This window comes from Athene noctua, chromosome Z, assembly GCF_965140245.1.
Source record: "Athene noctua chromosome Z, bAthNoc1.hap1.1, whole genome shotgun sequence".
Taxonomy (NCBI): domain Eukaryota; kingdom Metazoa; phylum Chordata; class Aves; order Strigiformes; family Strigidae; genus Athene; species Athene noctua.
In genome coordinates, this window is record NC_134077.1 from 57644694 (window position 1) to 57669684 (window position 24991).

At 37.0% G+C, this 24991-nt stretch overlaps 1 protein-coding gene and 1 pseudogene across 1 annotated transcript in view; both read left to right on the forward strand.

The window, feature by feature from the left end:
- Positions 1–14150, forward strand: part of LOC141973918 (guanine nucleotide-binding protein G(q) subunit alpha) — a 128924-nt gene extending 114774 nt beyond the window's left edge. The window contains exons 6-7 of the mRNA XM_074932924.1: positions 5303–5456; positions 9173–14150. Coding sequence (XP_074789025.1) covers positions 5303–5456; positions 9173–9363 — 345 coding nt within the window. The 3' untranslated portion in view covers positions 9364–14150. The remainder of the gene's footprint in view (positions 1–5302; positions 5457–9172) is intronic.
- Positions 14151–21620: 7470 nt separating this feature from the next.
- The window catches only part of LOC141973789 (guanine nucleotide-binding protein subunit alpha-14-like), a 111580-nt pseudogene continuing 108209 nt past the window's right edge, over positions 21621–24991 (forward strand).

Here is a 24991-nt window from a genome sequence, read left to right on the forward strand (position 1 = left end):
CTGCCATTTCAGTGTTGTTTCAGTGGAAGGTGTGTGATAGTCATTGTGCACACTAGCAGCTATTTACATTTAAACAAATTAAAGATGAGGTTGTTACTACTTAGTTTTGTATAGTGCTTAACAGTATCACAGTGCAGCAGCATCCCTGCTGATGTGTATGTACATAATCATGCTCTTTATGTTCTCATAGGTTACGGTAGTAACTGCTCTCATCTAATGGTAGTGTTTTTACCACTGGTAGACCTAGCCCTTACTCAAAAGCCATCTGGGTAGCCAGACCCTGAGAGTGTATTGGGTAGTAGCAGTATTATATGAAGAGTCTGATTTTAGGACTAAACTGTAAGTTACTGTTTCTAATTTTATAATTAGTAGTTTCAGGTGAAGTAAAGGCAAAATTCTTCTCCAGATATAAGTGTCCCAATGTCTTAGTGGAGAGAGTGTAGAAGGTTACCTCTTGGGAAGAGCTGCTTGGAAATAGAAGAGCATATGATGATGCTTTCTTACTTCTTTCCTAATACAGCATCTGACAGCAAGATCTTGACTTAAGCCTAATGAGAAGCAAAGGAGTAGCTTTGCAGAAGTACATATAGTTAGATTTGTGCTAAAGAACTTTCCTGAATCCAGCTTCTTTTCATGTTAATAATGTAAGAAATTCATTCTTCTCTTAACATTCATCTTGAGATCTTGTGTTAGCTATTTATTATCTATCCTCACATAAGTTGACTGCACTTGCTTTTCATTATAACTACAGTGAGTTCTCTAGCGGCAGGTTTACAATAATGGTCCTAAAATTCAAAATACAGATTGCAGTGTTTTCCTAGGAAGTCCATCACTTTCCATTAGTATTGAAGCTATAACATTTCATGTTCGTGCTTCTTTTGTTGTGCCTTTGCCTTCTTTTAAACTTTCTGACTCTTCTCTGTTAAAACAAACTATGAAAAGCAAATGAATGTATGGGTTAGTTTCAAAAGCAGAAGCCACAGAGGCTGGTTGTTTTTTGTAATGATACATAATAATTTCAAGTTTACAGTGCTGGCTTTCAGGACACTTTTTTAAAAAGAGCTGGGAGTTTAGTATGTATTTAATGAAATATTGTCTACCTTCTTCTTAAAGACAGGGAAAGGGAATAATGAGATTTCCTGTAATTCAGGCAACTGGTAAGCATTTTTATTTACTTGCTGAGGAGGGTGTCAGTTATGGAAAAACCACTCACCTGATGGTATGAGTTATAGAGAGGGAAAGTTTTATTATGTTATGACTATACACCAACAGAAGATACAGGTATGGTAAATATACAGTGGGTATCTGTCTTTTTTTTAGGGCATGTTAAGTACTTTGTTTTCTTACACTTTGATAGTATTGTGCATATAATAAGTGCAGTTCATGGTACTAAGAAGAGGCAGAAAAAAGTAGTAAAAAATGCCCAACCTAAGCGTGAAACTAGGATGTCTATTTGGTAGGTTTTTCCCCCCCTCCTCTAAGTCCCCTTGAGTTTTCATCTAAGATACTGTTGTTAGGTCTATGCATTATAAAGTTAAAAAAGAACTGGGAAAAAAAAAAAAAACAAAAACGAAGTTAATATTCAGTTATGGATTTTGGGTTTCCTTGGTTTGATCATCAGATGTCACAACTATGTGACATCTGACTGCAGTAGAGTGACATGTGACTGCAGTAACAGCCCTGTAATTTATGATGATGTCAGATAGAACTGACATTTTTCGTTCAGAGGTTCCCCATGGACAACGCACATGCTAAAATAAGCAAGATCTGTAAGAGGAGGAAGTAATTTTATTAGACCAGCTGATACAGTCAGAGAAAACAGATAAGCCCATGGACAGTTTCTTCATGACATCATTGCATCTAAGATCAAGGTTTTCTTCTAGTCAAATAGCATTGACCACAGCAGTCATTTAGTAATATATACATAATGTCATATGTGTCATGCAATGAACTGAAAAGGAATTTTCTTGATTAATATCTTTACAAGGCTTTGCAAGACACCTGTTAAATATATGAGTGATACGAAATCTCCATTGAATCCCTGGAATTATCTGATATGATCTTTTTAAGATTCTAGCATTATCATCTACTACATACGTCTTTTTTGAAGGCATGCTTGTCTCCAGAACACTGCAATGTGACATACATTCAGAGAAGATAACCAGTAGTGCCCTAAGTCTTTGTTCGATGCTTCTGTTATAAGGGCAGAACACAGCATTGAGTAGTCTTTTCCTTGAGAAGGATCACAGAAATTTGTCAACTTGTCAATTATGGATCTTAAGGAGAGTGACCTTCTTCTTAACTGATTTAGACAGCTTGTCATCCTTTGCCACTCCTTAGAAAACATGTCTGCAGCCTTCCTGATGTCTTAATCCCTGCTGTTCTCATCGTTCTGGAGATCGAGGTGCGCTAAGAGCCATTCTGTAGCGAGGTACACTCTGAAATAATCCCTATACCAAGATAGTTACTGTTCCTTGGAGCTACCGTTCGGTGCGCAATACTTTAGTTGTTTTACCTTCCCAGTATCCTCATCTGGTATGACTGTATGAGGCAAGATCATTGTACCATAAGAAACAGTTCTACTTCAATGGGCTCTGACAATGTAATGTACATTTTTTATAATTTCCCACAATTGACTTCCAGTTAATTTTGTTTAGGACTGGATAATTTAATACAGAATCAACAAGGGCAACAGTCTACTGCTGTTGCCTCTTTAAAGCCTGTTCTCCCAGAATCAGGGGTAGATTCAGAGTTAGCTTGGCTTTTCTTGGAAATATAGTTAACTGGATGTCTTGGAGGCATGTGATTTCTGTATGAAACGAAACTTTGACTATACTAAAGAATACAGTGAAGTGAATGAGGGTGTAATAATCTGGTAGTATTTTACTGACATCCTGAACTGTGTATTTTTTCTAAATCAGTTGAGCATTTCTTTCAGTTCTGTTATATATTGACCATTTCCATAAATTTCTGAAGGCTATTTACTTCCTTTGATATAACATTATTTTTTCTGAAGCAGCTCTTTTACACTGCCTCCTTAGTAGTATCCTTTTTTGGCATCGCAGATCAGTTTTGAAGTAATCGAACTACCTTTGAAATTATGGAAACCTGCTTCATCTCTGATCTGTCTGTTGAGTGGAATCCTTAGTAGGTATCTCATCAAAGAGCGGTTTAAGTCAGATGCCTCAATCAAGACTTGAGAGACATTTATAAATTTATAATAGGAAAAAAGTATATGAACTGCAATTCACAGAGTTACATAATTCATAGTTGATGTATATAATACACGACATATTCTTCTTACATTGAAGACACAATATTTTGTCCTGTATTGTGTATGTATTCTGGTACTATTATGATACACAGCACTTACTGAGTTAATGTTTTAGCTGATAGGATGCCAGAAATTAGTTTAGGCATGATGTCAGTGTAGCTTTATTCTGCATGCCTTTTCTTCTTCATCTTGTTTGGCATCCCTTTCAAACAGAAAATGAAAATGTGCTCTGGGTCTAATAACAGTGTTTGCAAAACACAGTTTTGTTGAGCTTTCCTAGAGGAAGGGTCATAAATTTATCCAAACCAATTTATTTATTTTGTCTTTGCAATTCTGTGTTATGTATATGGAAAAAAGCAGCATTAAATGAAAATACCGCAGCCCTATTGAAGGGGTTTTGTGAAAAGCAGGAACACTTACTCTAGATAAGTAATTTCTTTGTGCTTTCTGTGCATTTTTCTTACTGAGAAGTTTTCAGTAGCTTATAAATTTACTGTGAAAGATGATGGCTAATTGAGTGATGTTTCACCTTCTGAGTTTCACATTAGAAGATACCCAGTGTTAATGAGCTTATATAATTTAAGCAGTAGCTTGTAAGTTTGCATTGCCTTCTCGTTTTCATCAAGCTGTAATAGCGAAAAATACCCTTTGTAGTTCCCATTCCTTTCTGTAAGGCCTTGTTTAGAGAAGAAGCCTATATGGAATGTTGAGGAGAAAGTGTGATCTGATTAACAGTTAGTTTAAGGACTTAGGTTTTGTGCTCAGCTCTGTTGACATTTCAGTTCTCCTTTTTGAATTAAATCCTAGCACCACTGAAATCAATGTGAGTCATAAAAACTGACTGCAAGAAAGCAAAGGTTTTACTTCTCTGCATTAGTTTCTCAATCTGTAAATTTGGCTATTTATTTTCACCCACCACTCCAGCATGCAGTGAAGTTTTATAAATTGCTTGAAGAGTCTGTGGTGACACAAGAGACCAAACCATCAACTTCTACAAAATGGAATTTTTTTAGGGTTTGTTTTTGGGGGGTTTTGTTGTTTGTGGTTTTTTTAAGTTCCTATTCTTTATGTTTATGTTGGTCTCTTTAAAATGCAAATTAATGCAAGTAAAGGTACACTTACTGCAAAACTGAGTTATCTGACAGATTGTTGCATGGCTGAGCAACAGCAGAATCTGCAGAATTCACCTCCTTGCTGTTGTTCTCCAGAGCCCTGTTTGGTGGTGAAAGAGGTTTTTTTATGAGGCTACAGCTTTCAATAATAATTAAAAGAGTAAGTTAACTCCTTTGTTTTGAACTCAGTTTGTTTTGACTCTGTATTAACCACATCATGTCAGCCTAACAGTTCTTCAGGACTGTATCAAATCATAACATAATTTAAAATTACAAAAAAGTGTTACAAAAGAACTGTAGGCTTCACTTAGATTTCAGCTATAATGAAAAGTGGTTTTCAGGAGTGGTTAAACTATTAAAGTAAACACTAATCTAATGATGTTAGAAACAAACTTAGAAATTTACAGATTTTTATGTCCTAAGCCTTTGGTGTTGATGAAATATTCTCAGGTTCCAAATTAACTTGCAGTTATTTTAAAGCAGATCTCTTTCTAAGGATTATCTAACTGCATTTTAAGTTTGGGGAAGGCCTGTAAAATAAATAATGTTCTTGAATTGGTTATTATGTTTTACTTGTCCCTACCATGAATCACATTCATTTCAATACTCACCAGTTCATTGGTTGGTCATAACTGTTCATACTTGGATTTTACAAATGTACCTGTTACAGCTTTCATGTTCATGACCTGTGTTTTGAAGAATACTTACGCTTGAGCAGTTGAATTTGCAAAAAGAAAATGCCTACATAGTTAATTAACCGCTTACTTATTAATTGTAATTAATTACTGGAACCTTAATATTGTTAAGGTGAAATGGATCTGTTTGTCAAATCAAAGTGAAATTGCATGAATTTATTTTTAAAAAAACCTAAACATTATTTTCATGACCACCAAAATTTCACTCTTTTGTGTTCCAGAATCGAATGGAAGAAAGCAAAGCACTCTTCAGAACAATTATCACATATCCATGGTTCCAGAACTCTTCAGTTATTCTGTTCTTAAATAAAAAAGATCTCTTAGAGGAGAAAATTATGTACTCCCATCTAGTTGATTATTTTCCAGAGTATGATGGTAAGTATAATGACATCAGAGCTCGTGGTCTCTTTACTACACTGCAGTAATTGTAATAGATTTGTTCAAATCTATTTGAAATTTAATTTGTAATAGATTTGTTCAAATCTATCAGATAGATCTTTTGACACATTTTCCTCTTTAAAAAAAAGGTGCTTTGCAATTTTTAATCATCTGAATTTTAAAAATATGATTGAACTCTTGTGGGATTTTTTTAGACTGCTAGGATTTCATTTTATATTGTAATTAATGGCAGGTAAGATGGCAGAATCTTTCATGAGAAATTGTTGACTTTTAGGTGAGTATTGTCATATTAGCAGTGAACCACATTCTGTCCTTTTTCATAAGTTGGGGTGAGGGTTTAAGCTGAAGTATAAAACCTAAAAATGAAATAAAAATGCATTCCTCACTTTTACACATTGTCTCCCATACTCTGTTTTGAGGTTTGTTTTTGTGTAAAGCTGAATATCTGAGGGGAAGTGTCATAAGCAATTTGTGACACTCAGAAAAATACTAGTAGTGCTCCTTCCACCCTTTTATTGTACCTCTTTTTTTCCTTTTAATTCTACATTATTTATGTGAAGTTTAATGTGCTTGTCCACAAAAAAAAAAAAAAAAAAAGTGTGTGAATTGTACAGATGTTTCTACTAAAACTGTACTTCAGAAAGTTCTCCTGAGGAAAATATCTAAATATTTTAAGGTAACTGAGTGGAAGCCTTGATAACAGAGAAAAATCAAACTCATATAAGAGGTCTAAAGAACTAAATGCTCCTACTTTTTAGAAAAAGAATACCTGTTTTGTCCCACCAAGGAGTGAATGGCAGATTTGAAAGCTGAATAAAAGATTAAATCTCTCTTGTTCAAATATGAAAAATAATAATAGGAGATATGAAAAATAATCATAGGAAAAAAAAGTATATTTTGTTTCCTTTTTAAGGGGAAGGAAACAGTGAAGATCTGCAGGATCAGACCATATTATTTTTGAGTCAGTGTAAGTTTTTCATAGTTCTATGCAGAAGAGAACTGGCAGTTGAATAGGAAGTCTTGTTCCTAAGAATTTACTTTGTATGGCAAGTTCCTTAGATGACATCCTGAAGGTGAGAAGACTACAGTCTACTCTCTTATCACCACTCAAGTGACAATAATGTGTTAAATGCTTATCCAGAAAAAACAGACAACTCAACCACTGAGCTCAGAGAAACCCTATTTCTCCTGTCCTTTGCCACTGGTGAGGGGAAAAAAAGATTATGCACTGGTAGGGCTGTTGGAGTCAAGACCTGGAAGTCTTCAAGAGTCTTTGTCTCTTAATTCTGCAGATCTTGCTGAACTTATCTCCATAGACAAGGTTATGGATTGATTTTATTTCTTCTGGTGACAGGGTGGGGTCTGTAGCTTGCAGTGACTTATGGTCCCCTCTTCTGTCCCAGCACGTGGAGGGTGTAGGAGGTAGGAGGATCTGAGAAAAGGATCAGAACTAGGTATTTTTCAGCTGGATCACTTCTCACATCTGTTTTCATGCACAAGGGAGGAAGTAGCATAGAGATGAGAACTTCTAGCCAGGATGGCAAATTGGGCTGATTAAATTAAGCAAAGTTCTGCATGGTGTATTGTATCAACATTGGAAGGGGGATTGAGGCTTGCTCAGGGGTACATGTATTGCATGAAGACATCCTTGCATGGCTAGTACTAGAAGACTGTCTCACAGACTGGTATGAAGAGCTGGGATAGGGAGAGAAAACAAAGAAAAAAAGGGGCCATAGTTCGGAGGAAAAGAAGAGAAAAATATTGATGTAGTACTTCTTGCATAGATCTTGAATGTATTACATAGAGACACTCTTCAAAAACTGCTGATAGGGAGCAGTGGACAAGAAACCTACTGATTTATATGGCAGTTCTTTTCCAAGTGTCCATATGATTTAGATCACAACCACTTTGCAGTCAAAATTTAGCATTGACTCATTCAATTTTTTTCCAAATTACTGAGGTCATAAACGTTCTTTCTAACCTCAATTTTCCTTGAGGAAATGAAATTACTTGAATTTCTGTCAAACAAAAATTTAAATTACATGATAGTCAGTAGAGGTGTGATTAGGTGAGCAATTTCTGATACAGGCTTTGAATAATGCAGTAGATTTTTTGAGAGTGCTGTGTCTAGCTGCTATGAAACTATGTAGCAAAATTCTAGTAAGTTGTTTAAAACAGTAAGTGGTTTATTTTTAAGAAGTCATTGTCTCTGAAAGTCCTAAGATTTTTCTTCACAAATTTATTGGTGGTAGTGTGAGACATGTTGCTGCTGTTTCTCTAGAGTCTGAGTGACCGAGCAAGAGGCTTGAGCCTATTGTGTTTTATAAGCTGTAGAAGTGTTGAGCCTGTCCTCTGTTGAACCAGTTGTCCTCTGTCCTGCTTCAGAGAACTTAGGATCTGTTTACATCCCTAAATCTCAGGAGTTGCATCATCTGTATATCTGTATGCATGTACATATATGTTCATGTGCATACACCAACATATTGCAGAACCTTATTCCCTCTCCACATGGATTTGCAGCACACCAGAAAGTATGTGATTTCTCCTCTATGCATTCCCTACCTAAATTTTATAGAATTATCCAAATTGGAAATGTTAGGAACTGTAACCTTGAAGTATTAAAAAGAAGGTTTAGTATCCAGGTGAAAAATACACAGGCATGTGCTAACCTCCAAAGTACAGATTTTGTAACTACTGAAGGACAGAGCTACGTATAACAGCTGAACATTGGTGTTTATACCACCGTAACAACAGGACTAACAAAGAGAAGAAGAGGAGGAGGCAGCACAGAAAACATATGTGTTCTGTAGAAATTCATGTTCCAGAAACAGGAGAGCAAGGGAATAATGTCCTTCAGAAACAGCACTGCAATAATGGAACATGATTCAACAACTTGTGGCTAATATTCTTGCTTCTTCACTGCTCTTTTAGCTATGAACATGAATGAATCCTCACTGTTCCAGGATGGAAGTCATTGCTTTACCTTCTGTCTTTTGTAAATCTGAACATGTGGTTTGGTTACATAGACTCTCTATCCTTCTAAGAATTAAAACGTTAATTTAGATCTGATAAGATCATTATCATACATAATTTAGATAACAAGTGATTTGTTAGAACATGAACCTTTTGCAATCAAACAGCTTCAGCTGGAGAGCATGTGTATTTTATTATCACTAAAGTAAATTAAGTTCTATTGCTGACAGTGTCAGACCAGTTCAGGATATAACTTCATTATGCTACCTATTAAATCCTCACAAAACTAGAAAATATTGCAGTGATAAAAGAACTTAAGTATAATTTAAATCTAGTAGGTGTAGACTGAACATTCACCAATTCTATTGACATTTTTAAGGATTTATTAATATAGTTAATTTTCCATTTTTCATTCCATGCAGTTATAAATCACCTGTTTCAAACATTATCTTACCAAAGAAAGAGAATAGTCAGCAGGAGAAAAGCAGCTATGACATGACAGTTCTGACTTGATGAACTTCTGACATTTCCTTCCATCTTTATTTTTCATAGTTCCTCCCAGGATGAAAGTAGCCAGTATATGATACTACTGATTAGTAAAAAGTTCCCTGTCTTCTCTTACATGAGGACCATAGACTGAGACTTTCTTGTTTTCTGTTAAAGAAGTTCAAATATTGAATCGACTTTATGAAAAGTGACTTTCTCTTCTTAATTATCAGGACCACAACGGGATGCACAAGCAGCACGTGAGTTCATCCTGAAGATGTTCGTAGACCTGAATCCAGACAGTGACAAAATTATCTACTCCCACTTCACATGCGCTACAGACACAGAGAATATCCGCTTCGTCTTTGCTGCTGTCAAGGACACAATCCTACAGTTAAACCTGAAGGAGTACAACCTGGTCTAACTGTGCCTAGGAGGCCCTCCAAAACCAATTTTGCGTGATTGAAGATATACAAGAGGGACTGTATTATCTGTGAAAACAATTTGCATAATACTAATTTATTGCTGGCCTGGACTCTGTGAATGTCCACAGAGTTTGTAGTTAATATTATGATTTTATTTAAACTATATGGAGGAAAAACAAAAGATGCTGAAGTACATTCACAGCACATTTCCTCATTTTTTAGGCAAAACCTTGTGACTCAGTGTGTTTTAAATTCTCAGTCATACATTTACAAAGGATAGCAATTTTTTGCTATTGAAGCAAAATCAAGCTGGTTTCCTCTTTCCCTGATCCTTTCCCTCTTACTCCTTCCCCTCCCTCCTTACCTCTTACAAGGTACAATGGCCTTTTTTTTTTCCCAGTTGCATTCCTGGGTGAAATACTCTCTGTTCAGTGATTTGGTCAGGAAAATACTATCGTCAAAATTTAACTCATCAGTCATTCAAATTTTACAGTATGTACTTTCTCTGAAGGATCAAAAGTATTGATACTGTGGTTTTTAAATTTTTGACATGGGTGTCTTCATTCTGTCTTCGCTTTTGAGACTATTGGGATTGCAAAATAGAATTACAGTTGTCTAAGGATATTAAATTTAACCGTGTTTTCACAGTTTGGAAAGGTGCACAGAAGGCAGTAATGAAATAATTTAAGACACAACCTGGGATGTATATGAAATATGTTAGAATCTCTTTTTAATTGCCATGTGCCATTTTTTCCCTCTTCTTTTATTCACAAATGCCAAAAAGAAATGTCACGGACACTACATTTTCCCCAGTGGCTACAGCCTGAAACAGTGGGGTTTTTTTTCAGTTGTGTAGGGGCTTTTTCTTAAGTTAGAGCGTTTTTAAGTGTTCTTTTTCCACAGTAGAAAAATTTTTATTGTATAAAATGAATCTTGCCAAATCTGGCTTTTTATAAAACCAATGCTCTTGAAACATAAGATACTGATTGAAATGCCAAACTGATGGGTTGGGAACTGACCTGATTGAGTCAACTGCCAAATGATAAACAAACACAGCTTCAACTCATAATGTTCCCTTTTTAGAAAGTGTTCCATTTTCTAATGCCAAAACCAACAGTGTGAGTAAATATGCTGCGAGGTGCACCATGCACATGCATGTGGTCTACTAATTTAAAGACAGTTTTAAATCTCTCCTTATGTCAGATACAGTATGAGATTGTCTTCTGTAACAATATCAAGGCACCTTTAGTTGTGTAACAAATTATTGATGGGATCATGTTCAGGAACCTTTCTTGATAAGGTTGTTAACTGATTTACATACATTTGATAGGCTTTCATGCAAAACAGCCTCTCTCAATGTTCTTTAGAAAAAATTTATTAATGTAAATGAAACAGTGAGAAAATCATTCTTGAAATTCAAATGTGCAATTTTTAAACAACAAAAATACAGCACACATTTTTGAGCCTTTATTCTGCAGCTTGGGTTGAAAGGTGTTTTTTGACCAGGTGCATGATTGCTAGCAAGCTATAGAAAATTCAGAGTTTAGACACATAGTGTGATTGATTACCTGCAGTGCCAAGTAGCACTAGAGTGCACTTAACACTGAAATTGCTGCCTCATAGCAGTGGATGGGAGGTGGAAAAAAGAATGGCTTATTAGTTAATTACCAAAGTTAACAACAAATACTAATGAGGCGTTTTTCATCCTTAAACCTCCCAACTTCAAAACAACAATAATAAGAACAGTTGCTATTTTTTGCTCCCTCTTAAAACACCTTGTAATTTAAAACTGTTTGTAGGTATAGTGCAATTATGAATGCTATAATCATTGTACATACATCTATATATATATATGGCAGCATCCATATTGGCTTTGTAATCATTAATTTTTGGCAAATTGAATGTGCTGTATTGATATGTATCTATGTAATTGTATTGTATGTCTTATAGCTAATTCACATTTTAAATAATGTTATTTTATTTACTTTTTTAAGAGAGAAGAATGTAAATTTTGTCAGTTTATTTCTGACTAGGGATTTGTTGGTTTTTATTTACAAAACAAAAAAACCTACTATAGTACAGAGTGGTACTAGCATTGTGCTGTATAAAATCATTTGCACATTCCTGAGTATAAGTAAATTGGAGATGCCCAAACAGAGGCCATTCACATTCAAAATAATGCTTAAATCTTGTCAGGGCTTTATACAGGTGTAGAAACCAGTCTTATTCGAAGAACTTATACTGATTTATCTAGGTTTGGAATGTAAGCTTTTAAATACAAATTTAATTTATATTTGGTAGATTCGTATTAGATTACTTTTACTTTTCTAATAGTCTTTATTAGAAAAGTAAATTTAGAGATATTTCAAACCATTGTACATAAGTACTAATGAGTATATACACTCTTGCCCTAAAAATACCATGAAAAAATACAGAACATGAGGTCAGTTAAAGTCTTTCAGAAACCTCAGAAACTTTAGATATAACAACAACCAAAAGTCACTATTATATCAATGATTTTAAGGAGCTAAAGCATTTTATTTTACAAAGCTAAAGCAGGTAGATCTAGGTTATAAAAAGTAACACTGACATTCTGAATAGGGGATCAGAGCAGTGACTCTTACATACAGAATAATAAAATTGGTCCTTATTTTGCTATAAATGCAACAGAGCTTCTGTTTTCACAGTTCCACTGTTGGTAATATCCCTTCTTTTAACCTGGGAATACATTGCCCACACTGGATTCAGTGCTGTCAATGGAACTGTAGCCAAAAAGAAAAACAGACAGTGGTGTCTAGCAAAGTTTGGGGTTTGTTTGGGGTTTTTTAGTTTGGTTTGTTTTCTTATGGGATATTGGGTGGGGGAGAAGGAAATGTTTTGAGTTTTGTACAAAAACAAAAGTTTACTCATGCTTTACAGTTATATTGTGATTGCAAAAGTTTTCAAGAAATGTGTGCCACTGGGATACTTCTGGTATATTTTAGGTAAGTTGAACCTGTGGCAGTGTTCAGATCATTTGAGCATGTTCTGAAAAAAAATAGTATTTGGCATGCCAAGGCAAGCTTTACACAAATCACCTAACACAGTATTGAAGTGTGACAGTTTGCAAAAACATTTCCTTTTTAAATGACACAGCTGTTCCCACTTGCAGTATATTCTGTTGTGGTACTGGTGGTATTGTTGTTGCTGTTGTTCTAATTGGTGGTTTCTACTATGCCTTATAGTGCTTGAGTCCAGAAGTTTGTGCCTCTAACTTGAAACTGAAGGCAAAACCATCAAGACAGAAGCCCTTTTAACTTTGCCAAAATTATGTGATTTCTTTGAATGTCATAAATGAGGGAGGAGGGAAGAAAAACGGCTTGGGAACCTGTGTATTCTAGATGTTCACTAGCACAAGAAAGGTGTAGTATGTGTTTTACAGAAACCTTAAACTTGCCTTTTTCACAAATTAACTGGCACTGTCCTTACATGTATAGGATGATGCAGCTATAAGGGCAGTTTACTTTTTATAATTCAGACACTTTTGATTGTCAAGGTGTATGAACTGTAATTTGTAATCATACTGCCACATAATTGTGAATCACTTTTTTAAGTTTGAAAGTGGAGACTTTTTATGCTGGATATCAGTCAGAATTGACTGCATGATTTGCAAAATCTCTAAATGGGGGGAAAAGGGCTGCATATAAAGACATCACTAGACTCCCAGGCTTTGGTTGTAAGGTGCAGAAGACTTTCAGATAACTCAACCTTATGACCCATTCCTTGTCATACATTCTTCACAAAAGAATGAAATATTAGGAGGAAAAAAAAAAAAAAAAAAAATGTTAGCCCACATGAAAAAAAATCTAGCCAATTAATTTATTATATGTGCTGCTGTTCCTGGAGTTCTGTGCATGGTTATCCTGTAGACTATTACATTAGTGAATTAATGAAGCGTGCACAGCATATTAACAAGGCCTACAAATGACCTACCTCTAGCTAAGAGACCAGTGAAGTAAATATGTTTTGGAGAGACTGTCCTAAGTTAGGAAACTCAAGTGTCCTGGTGTAGGTAATCAACTGTGGTGTTTTAGAAATTCACATTTTTGTAAATACGGTCCCTCTTTTGACATAAACCATAAATTCTGATATTTTAATATGTATTAAACAACTAAAGCCATTTGTCCCTGTCCAGTTTGTTAGTTTAGTAGACATTTTGCTAAATCATACATTTAGTTTGAGGAGCTACTGATATTTCCTTGTTTTTTGGCTTCTGATTACCCATAATATTTTGAGTTGTTACCAGTCAACCGGGAACATTTCTATGTAGTCAACAATACATTGAGGGTCACTGTTTGCTAGTTAAAGGGATTTTACTGTAAGTTTCACTCAAGCTTTTTCACAGTAGCCATGCTACAGGAAAGAAAGGAATAGAGGGAGGTTTTGAAGGTAGTGTGAAAAATATAAAATCAGCCAGATCAATCTTACTGTAAATCTGTGGTTAGGTTTTTTTCTCTCAAAATAGAGTCTAAACTGAAGTCTGTTGCTGGATTCCTCATTTACTATGCTGCAGGAAATCCTTATTTGACTTTTTTTTTTTTTTTTGAGGGGGATCGTCTGATACATTTTTCAACTTGCAGTATTTAAAAATAAAGATCATATTTGCTGTTCTTAAAGTGTCATTTAAATGCATGTATTCTGTGTTGTTTGAGGGACAGAAATAGTTTTTTTGAAAAAAACCTAATATTGTACAGTTACTGTCCCTCAAAAATGTTGTTGGTTAAAAATACAATATTTTTGGCCATAACTTCGTACTATAGTATCGTCATTCATTGAAATTTAGCTTTTCTGAAATATTATTTGGGTTTATTGTTCTCCCAAAGTGCTGCTGCTTATGATAAATGTTGGATAGATGTATTAATCCATTATTTCTTTTTAATTACATGTGCTCTGTTGGCATTGTCTAAATGTTAAAATTTCCAGAATGTCTTTATTACAGCCAGACCATTCAAAACATTTAAGGTTTGTTACAATGGAGACAGTCATTTGAACTGCGTTTTTTTGAAAGGGTTTTTTTCGGCTTTCGTACAGTGGAAACTTGGAAGCATGGGGGCAAATAAATATTCTATATCTCACTAACAGAAAACGTTCAGAAGTTGTAGATGGTGAGGTGAATTTTTTAAGCATTTTGGCTGATTGCAGTAGCACTGCAAGAGCAGACTTTCTTTGATCTTTTTTGTTTGCATGTGTGATGATAGGAATAATGTAAAGATGCCTACGTGTTGCTTTTCAGAAGTCTGGCTCATGTCTGCTCAACAATCAGTAGATCTCAAATCTTCATTACTGAAGAAATAGTATTTCAGGCCAGTTGCAAAAATTAGTTTATTCTCTGTTATGTGATCACAACAGTTGAAGTGAGATTCTTGGAAGTCTAAACAGTTTGCCTAAGCAAGGACTTGAGTGAATAGCTTCTGATTTTTCTTTCCTCTTACAGAATGTAAGGGAGAGGGATCAGTGAGAAAGGATTTATTTTATCTTCATGTCACAGTGAAGATAACATCAACCAAAATACAGTGTAAGTGGTGATCTTTAGATATGTGAAATAGATTAGAAACTATATCTATGTAATAAATTGTGCATAGTTGTGATAAAACCTTACATCACATACTATGATCGTATCATCCAGTTGCCAACTGCTTTGTAGGATACTGTCTCAAACACCTAGGAGTTCCAGAGTATTTGTAGACTGCCACAAAATACACAGTTGCCAGCTCCTCAGGAACACATCTGTTATCAGTATCTGGTATCAAGGCAGCTGACCTCTTTTCAGAGCTCATTGCTACCGAAAGAAACTACACTCCAAGACCACCTCAGTTCCTGGTTCTCAGCTGCATGGGGTTTTCCCTTTCCCTTATGTCAACTCTGCCACTTCGCCAGCCTGTAAACTGGTTGAAAAACCCCACTCATTTTTCCTCTTGCTTGGCTGATTTAGCAGTCTAATTTTGAGACATTTTCAGACAATTTGCCTAATCAACAGTTCAGACAAGTGCTAAGCTGACTTAAGTGGATGAGGTAGAATTGTGTGGCCAAAATGCTTAGAAGTTAGAAAGAAAGGGAGTTCACACTCCCCTCCTTTTAAAACCTAGTCCTGAACAGTGTGTAGTCCAAAACCTTCATTATATGCACTCCGTGGGCTGTTAAGTGTTCTGGCTCGAAAGGATTGCGCTTTTCACTTTGAAAGTTCTTGATTGCATTTCTATCCTGGAAAAAAATAAATGATAGGACAAGGAAGACTTTTCAGTTTCCCTTTAAGAATAACAAGTTTGTGTATACATGGACTAAACCCAGCTGTAGTCAGACTGAAGCCAACAAGTCACACTTGGTGTTAAGGATGGAGAAATATAAGAATTGGGCTTTCATTTGTCTCACAAGAAAAAAAAAAAAAAAAGCTGAACAGTTCTTGTTCATTTCCAGTAAGATCTTTTAAAAAAAAAAAAAAAAAGTTTTCCATCTTAAGGTATTTAAAAGGCCGTGTCACTGTGCATGACATTCAAGGTTTACTGTGTCTTTGTCCAAGGCACTCCTTCCTTCTGCATTCACACTTGTCTATCACACTGATTAATTGCTCCTTGCTATCTAAAGAAAGTATTTTTACCGTACTGCTTTACGTATGTACACTCAGGAATACTTTCTGATCCTTGTGAATTAAAGGTAAATTGATCTACTAAAACTGAACAGTTGATGAGGTGCAATAGAGCTGAAGAAGACTGCACTTTTTGCTTAGTCTTGTTTCATGTTCCTCCTACCATCTTGTTCTGATTATTTTTCCGTAGCTTTCCTTTATCCTGTCGGCTATAAAGTGAAGGTTAATTGATGTATCAGATTCAATTCTGGTAATCATTACAAAATTTATTATACTGGTTGAATTAAAAACAATTTGAGAATAAGAATAGCTTTAGAAAGTTCCTGTAATCAGGGGCAGATCCAATTAGCCTTGTGGACAGGCATTTCAGACAACAAAGCTATAAGTCTATAGTTGTAATACAGTCAATTAAAGGATATAGTAGGCTAATGTAGGCCAAATAGGGCCAAAATACCCATTTTAATATGTTATTTTGTATTGTCAATAGAGAACTGTGTTTGCCAAGATGTTACTGAAATTTTGCTTTTTTTCCTACAGTCCTGTATGGGGTGGTTAATGCACTGATGAGACTGGCACTCAACTGGAGAGATGCATTAATTCGACAATAAATTCAAATGTATTCTTGCAGAGATAAGTTATTGCATAAGATTACTTTATATGATGCTAACAAAACAAAACCAAAAAAAAAGGACAATTTGCATGCAGTAAATATTTAAGATATTGCACTTTTATACATTTATTATAAAGAGGAATCACTCCCTAAAAATAAATTCCATTTATCTCAAGATGAAGTATCTGGAGTCTCTTAACAACTGTCAGTTAACTATGCACACAAGTGTGATTATGGTATAGTAGAGGTTAACCAATTTGTTATCCCATGCTGTAGAATATTTGGTTTATTCTGAATTAAGATTTTGGAAAGGCAGAATAACATTTTGTACCAGTGTCTTGATTGCTACTTTTCTCAGCATGTCTTAGGAGAACCTTCATGATTACTAATAGGACCTGATTTATTTTAGCTTAAGAAATTGACTGCCATGTAAAATCCATCAGTAAGGTTTCTCTTCAAGTACTTTAGGACTTCATTGTTATATCTGACTTTGCCTCAGTTTAGCAACCTGAGTGTAACTGAGAGGCAAAAGGCCAGATACAAACGTAATCAAATGGGATACTTTCCTTGCATAATAATCTTTTAACACATAAATCTATTGAATTGAATGACCTTTATTTAGTCTTCTATTGCACAGCAAGCAAAATGACAGGTCTCTGCCACCACAAATTCATGAAATGGCAGACGTTTAGCTGCTGCAGACTTCATTTTGTGCAATCTACTCATACTACTTTAGTCTGTTGCTTTCAATAATTCTGTGCCCAATGCAGTTCCGTAGGAGGCAAATGGATTTACTTGTCTACCTGGAGGAGCTTGAGTAAAAAATTGGACTTCACTGAGAAAGCTACTTCTCAGAGGAGGCTTCTGTTAGAGCTGATCGTCTGAAATTTCCCAACATTATTAACTTGATAGTTCAAATTCTGTCAGTAGCAGAGGTTGAAGCATTAGTGTAAAGAAAGCATGCATTTCCATCACCAACAGCAATCTGTCTTGAGCAGACTGGCTTGGGCTGATGTGGCATTATTTTAAATGCTCATAGTTACATGGAAATTCCCATATGATATACTGCTGTCACCATGACCCACTGTGCCACCTGTGAACCCAGAGTCCCAAAGGGTGGAGATTTTGACAGTCTGTGTCTGATGTTTTGTATTCAAAGCAGGAGCAGTTATTCTGTTCCTTCAGTGGAACAGAATTTCTCTACCATGGAGATAAACTATTCACTTTCTGGTTTTTTCCTCTCCCTCTCTCTCATTTTCATTTAAAAAAAAATAACTTCCAGGGGAATCAGGAAGACTAATGACATCCTACATGCACATTCCAGACAGCAGTTTTCAGCAGTCTTGACTGAGCCCACAAGAGACTAATACGAATATGATCACTGGCTATTGAATTAAAACATTAAGCCTGTAACATCTGTTGGGATTGAATATGTAGGTACTCTTTGTCCTTTAGGGAGGTGCTTTTATTGATATTGTAGAAGGTGGTTTCAAGTTTAGGATTTGTCAAGTGAACAGAAAGGAAGTAATTGATGATAGATGGCCGTTAACAATGTTCTGAGATCTACAGGGAGTACAAGCAGGACACCAGACTGTGAAGTATCCACACACTGAAGTTAGTGATACAGGAGGAGGGGAATTTCTTTTTGTGGAAAACTAATTCAGTAGCTACTTATGCTTAGGCCAAAAGTACACTGAGAAAATAGCAACATGGAAATCATATTACCACCTAATAAAAATTGTTCTGAAAAAACAAACAAAACAAAAAAGTAAAATCTGAGGCATTTTGTAAAGACTTTGAGAATATCATTAAAGAAAACACAATTTCAGGATCTATCTGTACAACGATACGCTACCTAGCTATAAATACAGGATCGGTGACACTTAGGAAATGACATAGATAAATAAAGACAAAAAATTTAACACAGAGCCAATGCCAGGCCACACAGTTTTACATCTTTCATCACAGACAGGTACAAACATTTTTAAGTGTGTTTGCTATATGTACATTTACATTTCTGTTGACATGGGAAGCATATTGGGCATCGTGTCATGTCTGAGAGAGCCATAATCTTACAGATAATGCCACCTACATAACAGATTTCCAGAAAGGTGTTGTAAAACTGCTGTAATTTCATAGATTTTAATGAAAACTAGAAGTTATTTTTCATTTTATTTCTTTTTTTACTTTAAATTTTAAAACTTTATTTTAAAGGTGTTTTCTGCAAGAGCCTGAGCTTTTTGATATCTTACATCTAAATAAAGTGATGATTGTCCTGGTGGGTGAAGGTCATTAGGTTTTCACAGACTACAGTGATGATGAGAAAATCCTGGATGCTAAAATAGTGTGTGGTCAAGAGACCAGAATTATGTTGTGAATGTATGAAAACAGAAATAGACAGAACATATGTATTTCCAAAATGGTTTAGTATATTTTGTCATTTAGACCTCATCATTCGGGATTTTAAAAGCTTTAGATGTCCTTCTCAATGTCTTTGGTGTTAATACTAATGTATTGATTTTTAGGTTTTAATTTTTTAGAAATATACTGAATGAATTTGTAACTAGTTGATCAATCATTTTTTAAGTAACTTAACCTATATTTCTTAGCATTTGCTACAAAGTTACATTTGTGTTCAAAGAACAATGTTAATAGTGGGAATTTTTTATCCACCAAATATTGTCCATGTTCTAAGAAATACTGTCCATGTTCTAGCATAGCAAGACACAGGGAATACAAGCAAGCACTTAGCAGATTCTAGAAGTGTAATTCCCATGCATGGTTTGCACCTTTCCCGGACTTAATTTTTAGTTATAGGGTCATAGCATATCTGAATATCAAATTCAGAAAAACAAACAAAAAATATCCTCTATCAATGTTCTTGATTGAATTTCCATCCTACCTGGATGAGTGTTCAAGCAAATGACTTGCATTTGTCATTGAGAATCATGCTGAAATTCTCTCACATAAGTGCTTGACACTGACTTCATAAGCCAGCTGTCACTATTGCTTAACCTCACACCATTTTTGACCTATGGGAGCTAACAGAGAATATCACAGTTCTAAGATCAGTGGTGGCCCTCTAAAGAGCATCTGTTGACCATGGACCTTTGCTTTCCTCCTTGCTGGAATAGAAATCTAAACATCTAGTCTCACATTCAGGATTGGAAGACTGAAATTCATTGTGATTATACAAGTAGTTTGGAGATTGATACATGCATATCTGCTACAGTTTCTCGGTGAGTGAAGCAGTAAGCAGATAGCTTTACAGAAGTGCAGTTCATTTTGTTTACAGAGAAAACACATTGTAAAAAAATAAACAGCCTATACACATGCTAGTGAGTCATCCACAGAAGCCCCTAACCATAACTGTACATAACAGGCTCCCTGTAAAATTCTTTATAATTACCAAATTCCAATACCGAAGGTATATTCTAATTTCTTCTGGAACTGTATGGGCTGCTTTGTTGTGGATGAATGTTTCTACTTTAAGTGTCAAAACAACTGAATGCCTATGAAAATTAAACATGCTGCTGTGGAGGTTATTTTGGACCTTGCCCTCATCTCTGTTACTTTTTTTCACAAAATGTTCTTGTGCATAGTGGAGCACAGGATGTTGAGTAATTGTTAAATTTCACCAGTAGGTTGCAAGTGAATGGTATCTCGGTCACTTTTCAAAATAAAACTGAAGGTGTTTGGCTACCAGGATGGTGGAAAATCATGCCAGAAATATGGAGGAGGTTTTCTTCCTGGCAGAAAAATTAACTACATAAACCACCAAAGATACTAAACATGTAGGAGTTAATGAAGCACCTATTTCTCATGAATAGATTAAGATAGGCATTTTTTGGTAAGCTTAGCAATACGTATTTTGATCAAATTTGATATTTAAAAAGAATATATCTATTTTATATGTTGTTATAAGGACAGAATATTAAAAATCTATACATTTTAATAGGTCTAGAAGATCTTTTATGCCAGAGAACCTGTCCTTCTGAGCAGTCACCCTTGCATGCTTTTTTGATATCTGCTTGAGTCTTCTGAAAATGGTTGATAAATTAAATACTCCCATAGAGATTGACTCTGTTTAAGATTCATTAATTTAAGACAATTCTGTTTCCTCAGTTCCAAAAATCTTTTATTTCCTCATGTGGTCGCATTTTGAGGCTGCACAGACTGCAGGAGTATTTTACCTGTACAGTGGGTGTATTGGTGCAGTCTGCCTATGAAGGGATCTGCCTGACTTGCTAACTATCCAGATACAACTTCCTATCTTCTAAAAGACTTTCTTCACTTCTCAGTAGCACCATGTAATCCCCTACTGAGTTCTGAAGGAGAAATGCTATAGCTAATTGGGAACCAATAAAAAAGCCTTCTTGATGTCACAGTGCACACCACTTTCTCCTTAGAATTGCCATATACCATTACCTGTCAAAGAATGAATCTTTGTGGTCTCAGAAGTATGAAATTCAGCCTACATACTGCTGTTCTGATACATGGCAAAGACAATCTGGTGAATGCCACACAAACTGCTACTTTACCAGCTGCCCCTAAGTTAATACTCTTGATGATCTTGAAGGTCAAGATCCTTAGGGCAGTGAGAAGGGTGCACAGCAAGCTCACTACCCTGTACTTCAAGAGAGCAGACTTTGGCCTCCTCAGGGGTCTGCTTGGTAGAGTACCATGGGATAAAGCTCTGAAAGGAAGAGGGGCTTGAGAAAGCTGGTAAATGTTCAAGGATCGTCTCCTCCAAGCTCAGGAGTGATGCACCCCAACAAAGAGGAAGTCAGGCAAAAAGCCAGGAGGCCTGTATGGATAAACAAGGATCTCCTGGACAAGCTCAAACACAAAACAGAAGCCTAAAGATGGCAGAAACAAGGACAAGTACCCCAAGAGGAATACAGAGAAATTGTGTGAGCAGCCAGGGATCAGGAAAGCTAAAGCCCAAGTGGAGAGCAGTGACGAGTGGAATTCCTCAGGGGTCAGTGTTGGGATGGGCACTGTTTAACGTCTTTGTTGGCGACATGGACAATGGGATTAAGTGTGTTCTCAGGAAGTTTGCCAATGACACCAAGATGTGTGATATGGTCAACAGGCTGGAGGTAAGGGATGTGCCATCCAGAAGGACCTTGACAGGCTTGAGAGGTGAGCCCATGCAAACCTCATGAAGTTCATCAACACCAAGTACAAGGTCCTGGAAATAGATTGGGGCAATCCCAAGCACAAATACAGGCTGGTATGAGGAGAAGGACCTGGGGGTGTTGGTTGATAAGCAGCTCAACATGACCCTGCAATGTGCATTCGCAGCCCAGAAAGCCAACCATATCCTGCGCTGCATCAAAAGAAGCACAACCAGCAGGTCGAGGGAGATGATTCTCACGCTCTACTCCACTCTCATGAGATCTCACCTGCAATACTGTGTTCAGTTCTAGAGCCGCCAACATAAGAAGGACATGGACCTGTTGAAGCGAGTCCAGAGGAGGGCTGCAAAGATGATCAGAAGGATGGAGCACCTCTCCTATGAAGACAGGTTGAGAGAGTTAAGTTGTTCGGTCTGGAGGAGAGCTTCCAGTACCTAAAGGGGACCTACAGGAAAGATGGAGAGGAACTTTTTACAGGGGTGTGTAATGATGGATGAGGGGTAATGGCTTTAAACTGAAAGAGTGTAGATTTGGATGAGACATAAGGAAGAAATTCTTTACTGTGAGGGTAGTGAGACACTAGGAGAGTTGTCCAGAGAAGTTGTGGCTGCCCCCTCCCTGGAAGTATCCATAGCCAGGCTGGACGGGGCTTTGAACAACCTGGTCTAGTGAAAGGTGTCCTACTTTCTGTATGACCCCTTGGATGGGACCCAAGTTCAGTGAATTGCAAGGAAAGTTTTTCGAAAGTTGCTTCAATGGAGGAGATGGGATATTATTAAGTGATGATGAAGCAAGGGGTTCTGGGGACTGGGAGTATTTCCGAGTGACAGACGGGCAGGTGATGAGTCAATAATGTCTTGAGTAGCTTATTTGGCTCGGGTTGTAGACCCCAAGGATAGAGGAGAGCCTATGACTATTCAGGCAAAGAAGTCATCAGAGTTAACAGAAGGAGTGCAAAAAGCCATGTGTGTTCAGGCAATGTCTGAAAGGGGGCAGCAAGGGATACCAATGGCTGCACTGGTGGACCTCCCACACATTAGATCTCTTATTAGTGGACTACTGGACATTTTAAAGATACCTGTCTAGTCCCTCAGAGAAAGGTTTCAGAGGGCAAATAAATAAAATCAGCAAGACCCTCAGAATCTGTCTGTGCATCTGTTAACCTAGGTCACAGTGTTAAATGGTATGTTTGATTACAGGAGCAAGGTGAACTGAACTGGGTGATGATGTAGACAGAAATAGAAAGGTCTGGAAAGCCAGCCAAAAAACCCTAAATGTCTTCCTCTCCAGGAGCCTGAAGCCCAGTGAGGCAGGCTTGTTCAAATTTACAATCCAGGAAGGAACAACCTGGAAATTTTTCACAGAAAGAGTGGTCCGAGAGTGGAACAGGCTGCCCAGGGAGGGGTTGGAGTCACCATCCCTGGATGTGTTTAAGGGCCGTTTAGATGAGATGCTGGGGGATGTGGTGTAGGGGAGAACTTTGTAGAGTAGGGCTGATGGTTGGACTCGATGATCCCAAGGGTCCTTTCCAACCTGCATGATTCTGTGAACTGACCTTCGGCAAAAAGCATTAGGGGACAGCCAGAGCAATCCACTGATCATATCAGGAAGCTGGTGGAATTGCTAGAGGGGAAAACTCAGGAAATTCGGGTAAATTCAGCCCCCCTGGAGAGGGAAGCTTAACCCTTACATGACACTGTGAGGGGAAGGAAGAATTCTAAAAATCGAAGTTGTGTTTTGGGGCTCAGGCCACCCACTCAGAAAGGTAAATTCCTGTCAATGGTCAGCTGACAAGAAGCCTTATATAGGTATACCTGTGTGTCTAAAATTAATGTTTAGAGTTTCTAATTGATACAGGGGCCCAAATCAGTGTTCTAAACAGACAACGTGCTGATCAAATACAAATTAAACTATTAAGAAAGACTATAAACATTATAGGTGTGATGAGTGCAGCAGAAAAATGTTCCATAGCTTGAACTCACTCTTGACTACCTGGGGAAAAGAAGATGATGGCTGTGGAGGTGATTCTGACCCTTATGGAATAAATATATTAGGAATCGATGTGCTGGCAGGCAGTCAATGAACCGTACTCATTTTGTTCTACAGGAGTATTAATGGGCCATGTTCCAAAACAGGACAATCCAAAGGCACCACTTCACACTGAGGAGGTACATGGGCCAACCTGTAAGGGTCAGACTGGCTTCTATTGGCATCATACCCACGACCCTGGCAAAACCCAGAGGCTCATATGCCTGGGAAGCCCTTGATGAGAGTGGAAAAAACACTGTATTAGCGTTCAGTGGATAATTCCCGACTTCTAATCTCAAGACCTGGTCTCAGAGGACCAAGGCTCATCTTTGTGTTTTCTTGCAGGACAATGGGGAAACAGACCACCCTGCTGCTCCTACTGGCAGGGTGTTAGCAGCCAATATAGTCAATGTAGACCTGGATGACAATGTAGTGGCAAAAATGGTTGGTGAGGTTTGCTTGAATGAATCTAACCTCAATAATGGTTTGCCTACCTACCTCCAAGTCAGCAGAAGACCCTTTACCAATTTTTGTGCAGGACATTAATATATCATTAAACCTTGAGCTCATATGGCACCAATATAATAATTATAGCTGGAGATTTAGGGAGACCAAGGGAAGAGGCTATAGTTACATTGTCTATAATTGGTCACTGGGTGAAGTAAATGCTAGCTCAATATGGGATGCCAGATGTGCTTATGTTCTCCAAACCACTCATGAAGCCACAGGGTGGACCTAGAATGGCACTACACCGTAGCCCAAAATTCAGTAGGAAAACTACCGAATACAGTGCTCAATGGAGTACTGACAAACATTCCCTACAATGTACAAGACCATTAAATGCCTCATGGTGTATCAAACGTCCTGAAAAGGATAATGATGAGCGTCCTAGTGCATGTAACCGAAACTCATTCTACTGTCTTCTTAACTGCACATGGGTTAGACATATACTATGAAACTAGCAGGGATGGAAAAAAGGATAAGGTGATCCCAGGAGGAAAATCTCTGCTCTGCAATTGCCAGGTGGAGATTGGGTGCAAGGACATAGATAAAATGCCACTTCTATGGCTACATCCTCCTTCTCAGTAAGCTTTAATACAGGGCTGCATATGTAGTAATACCAGTTACTTATGGCTCTCTGCCCTAGATTTAGTAAGAAAGACTGTTGTCTCCTCACTACCCTGCCAGGTTCATGCTGAACATTCACGGTCCATGCCCCCCCTAAT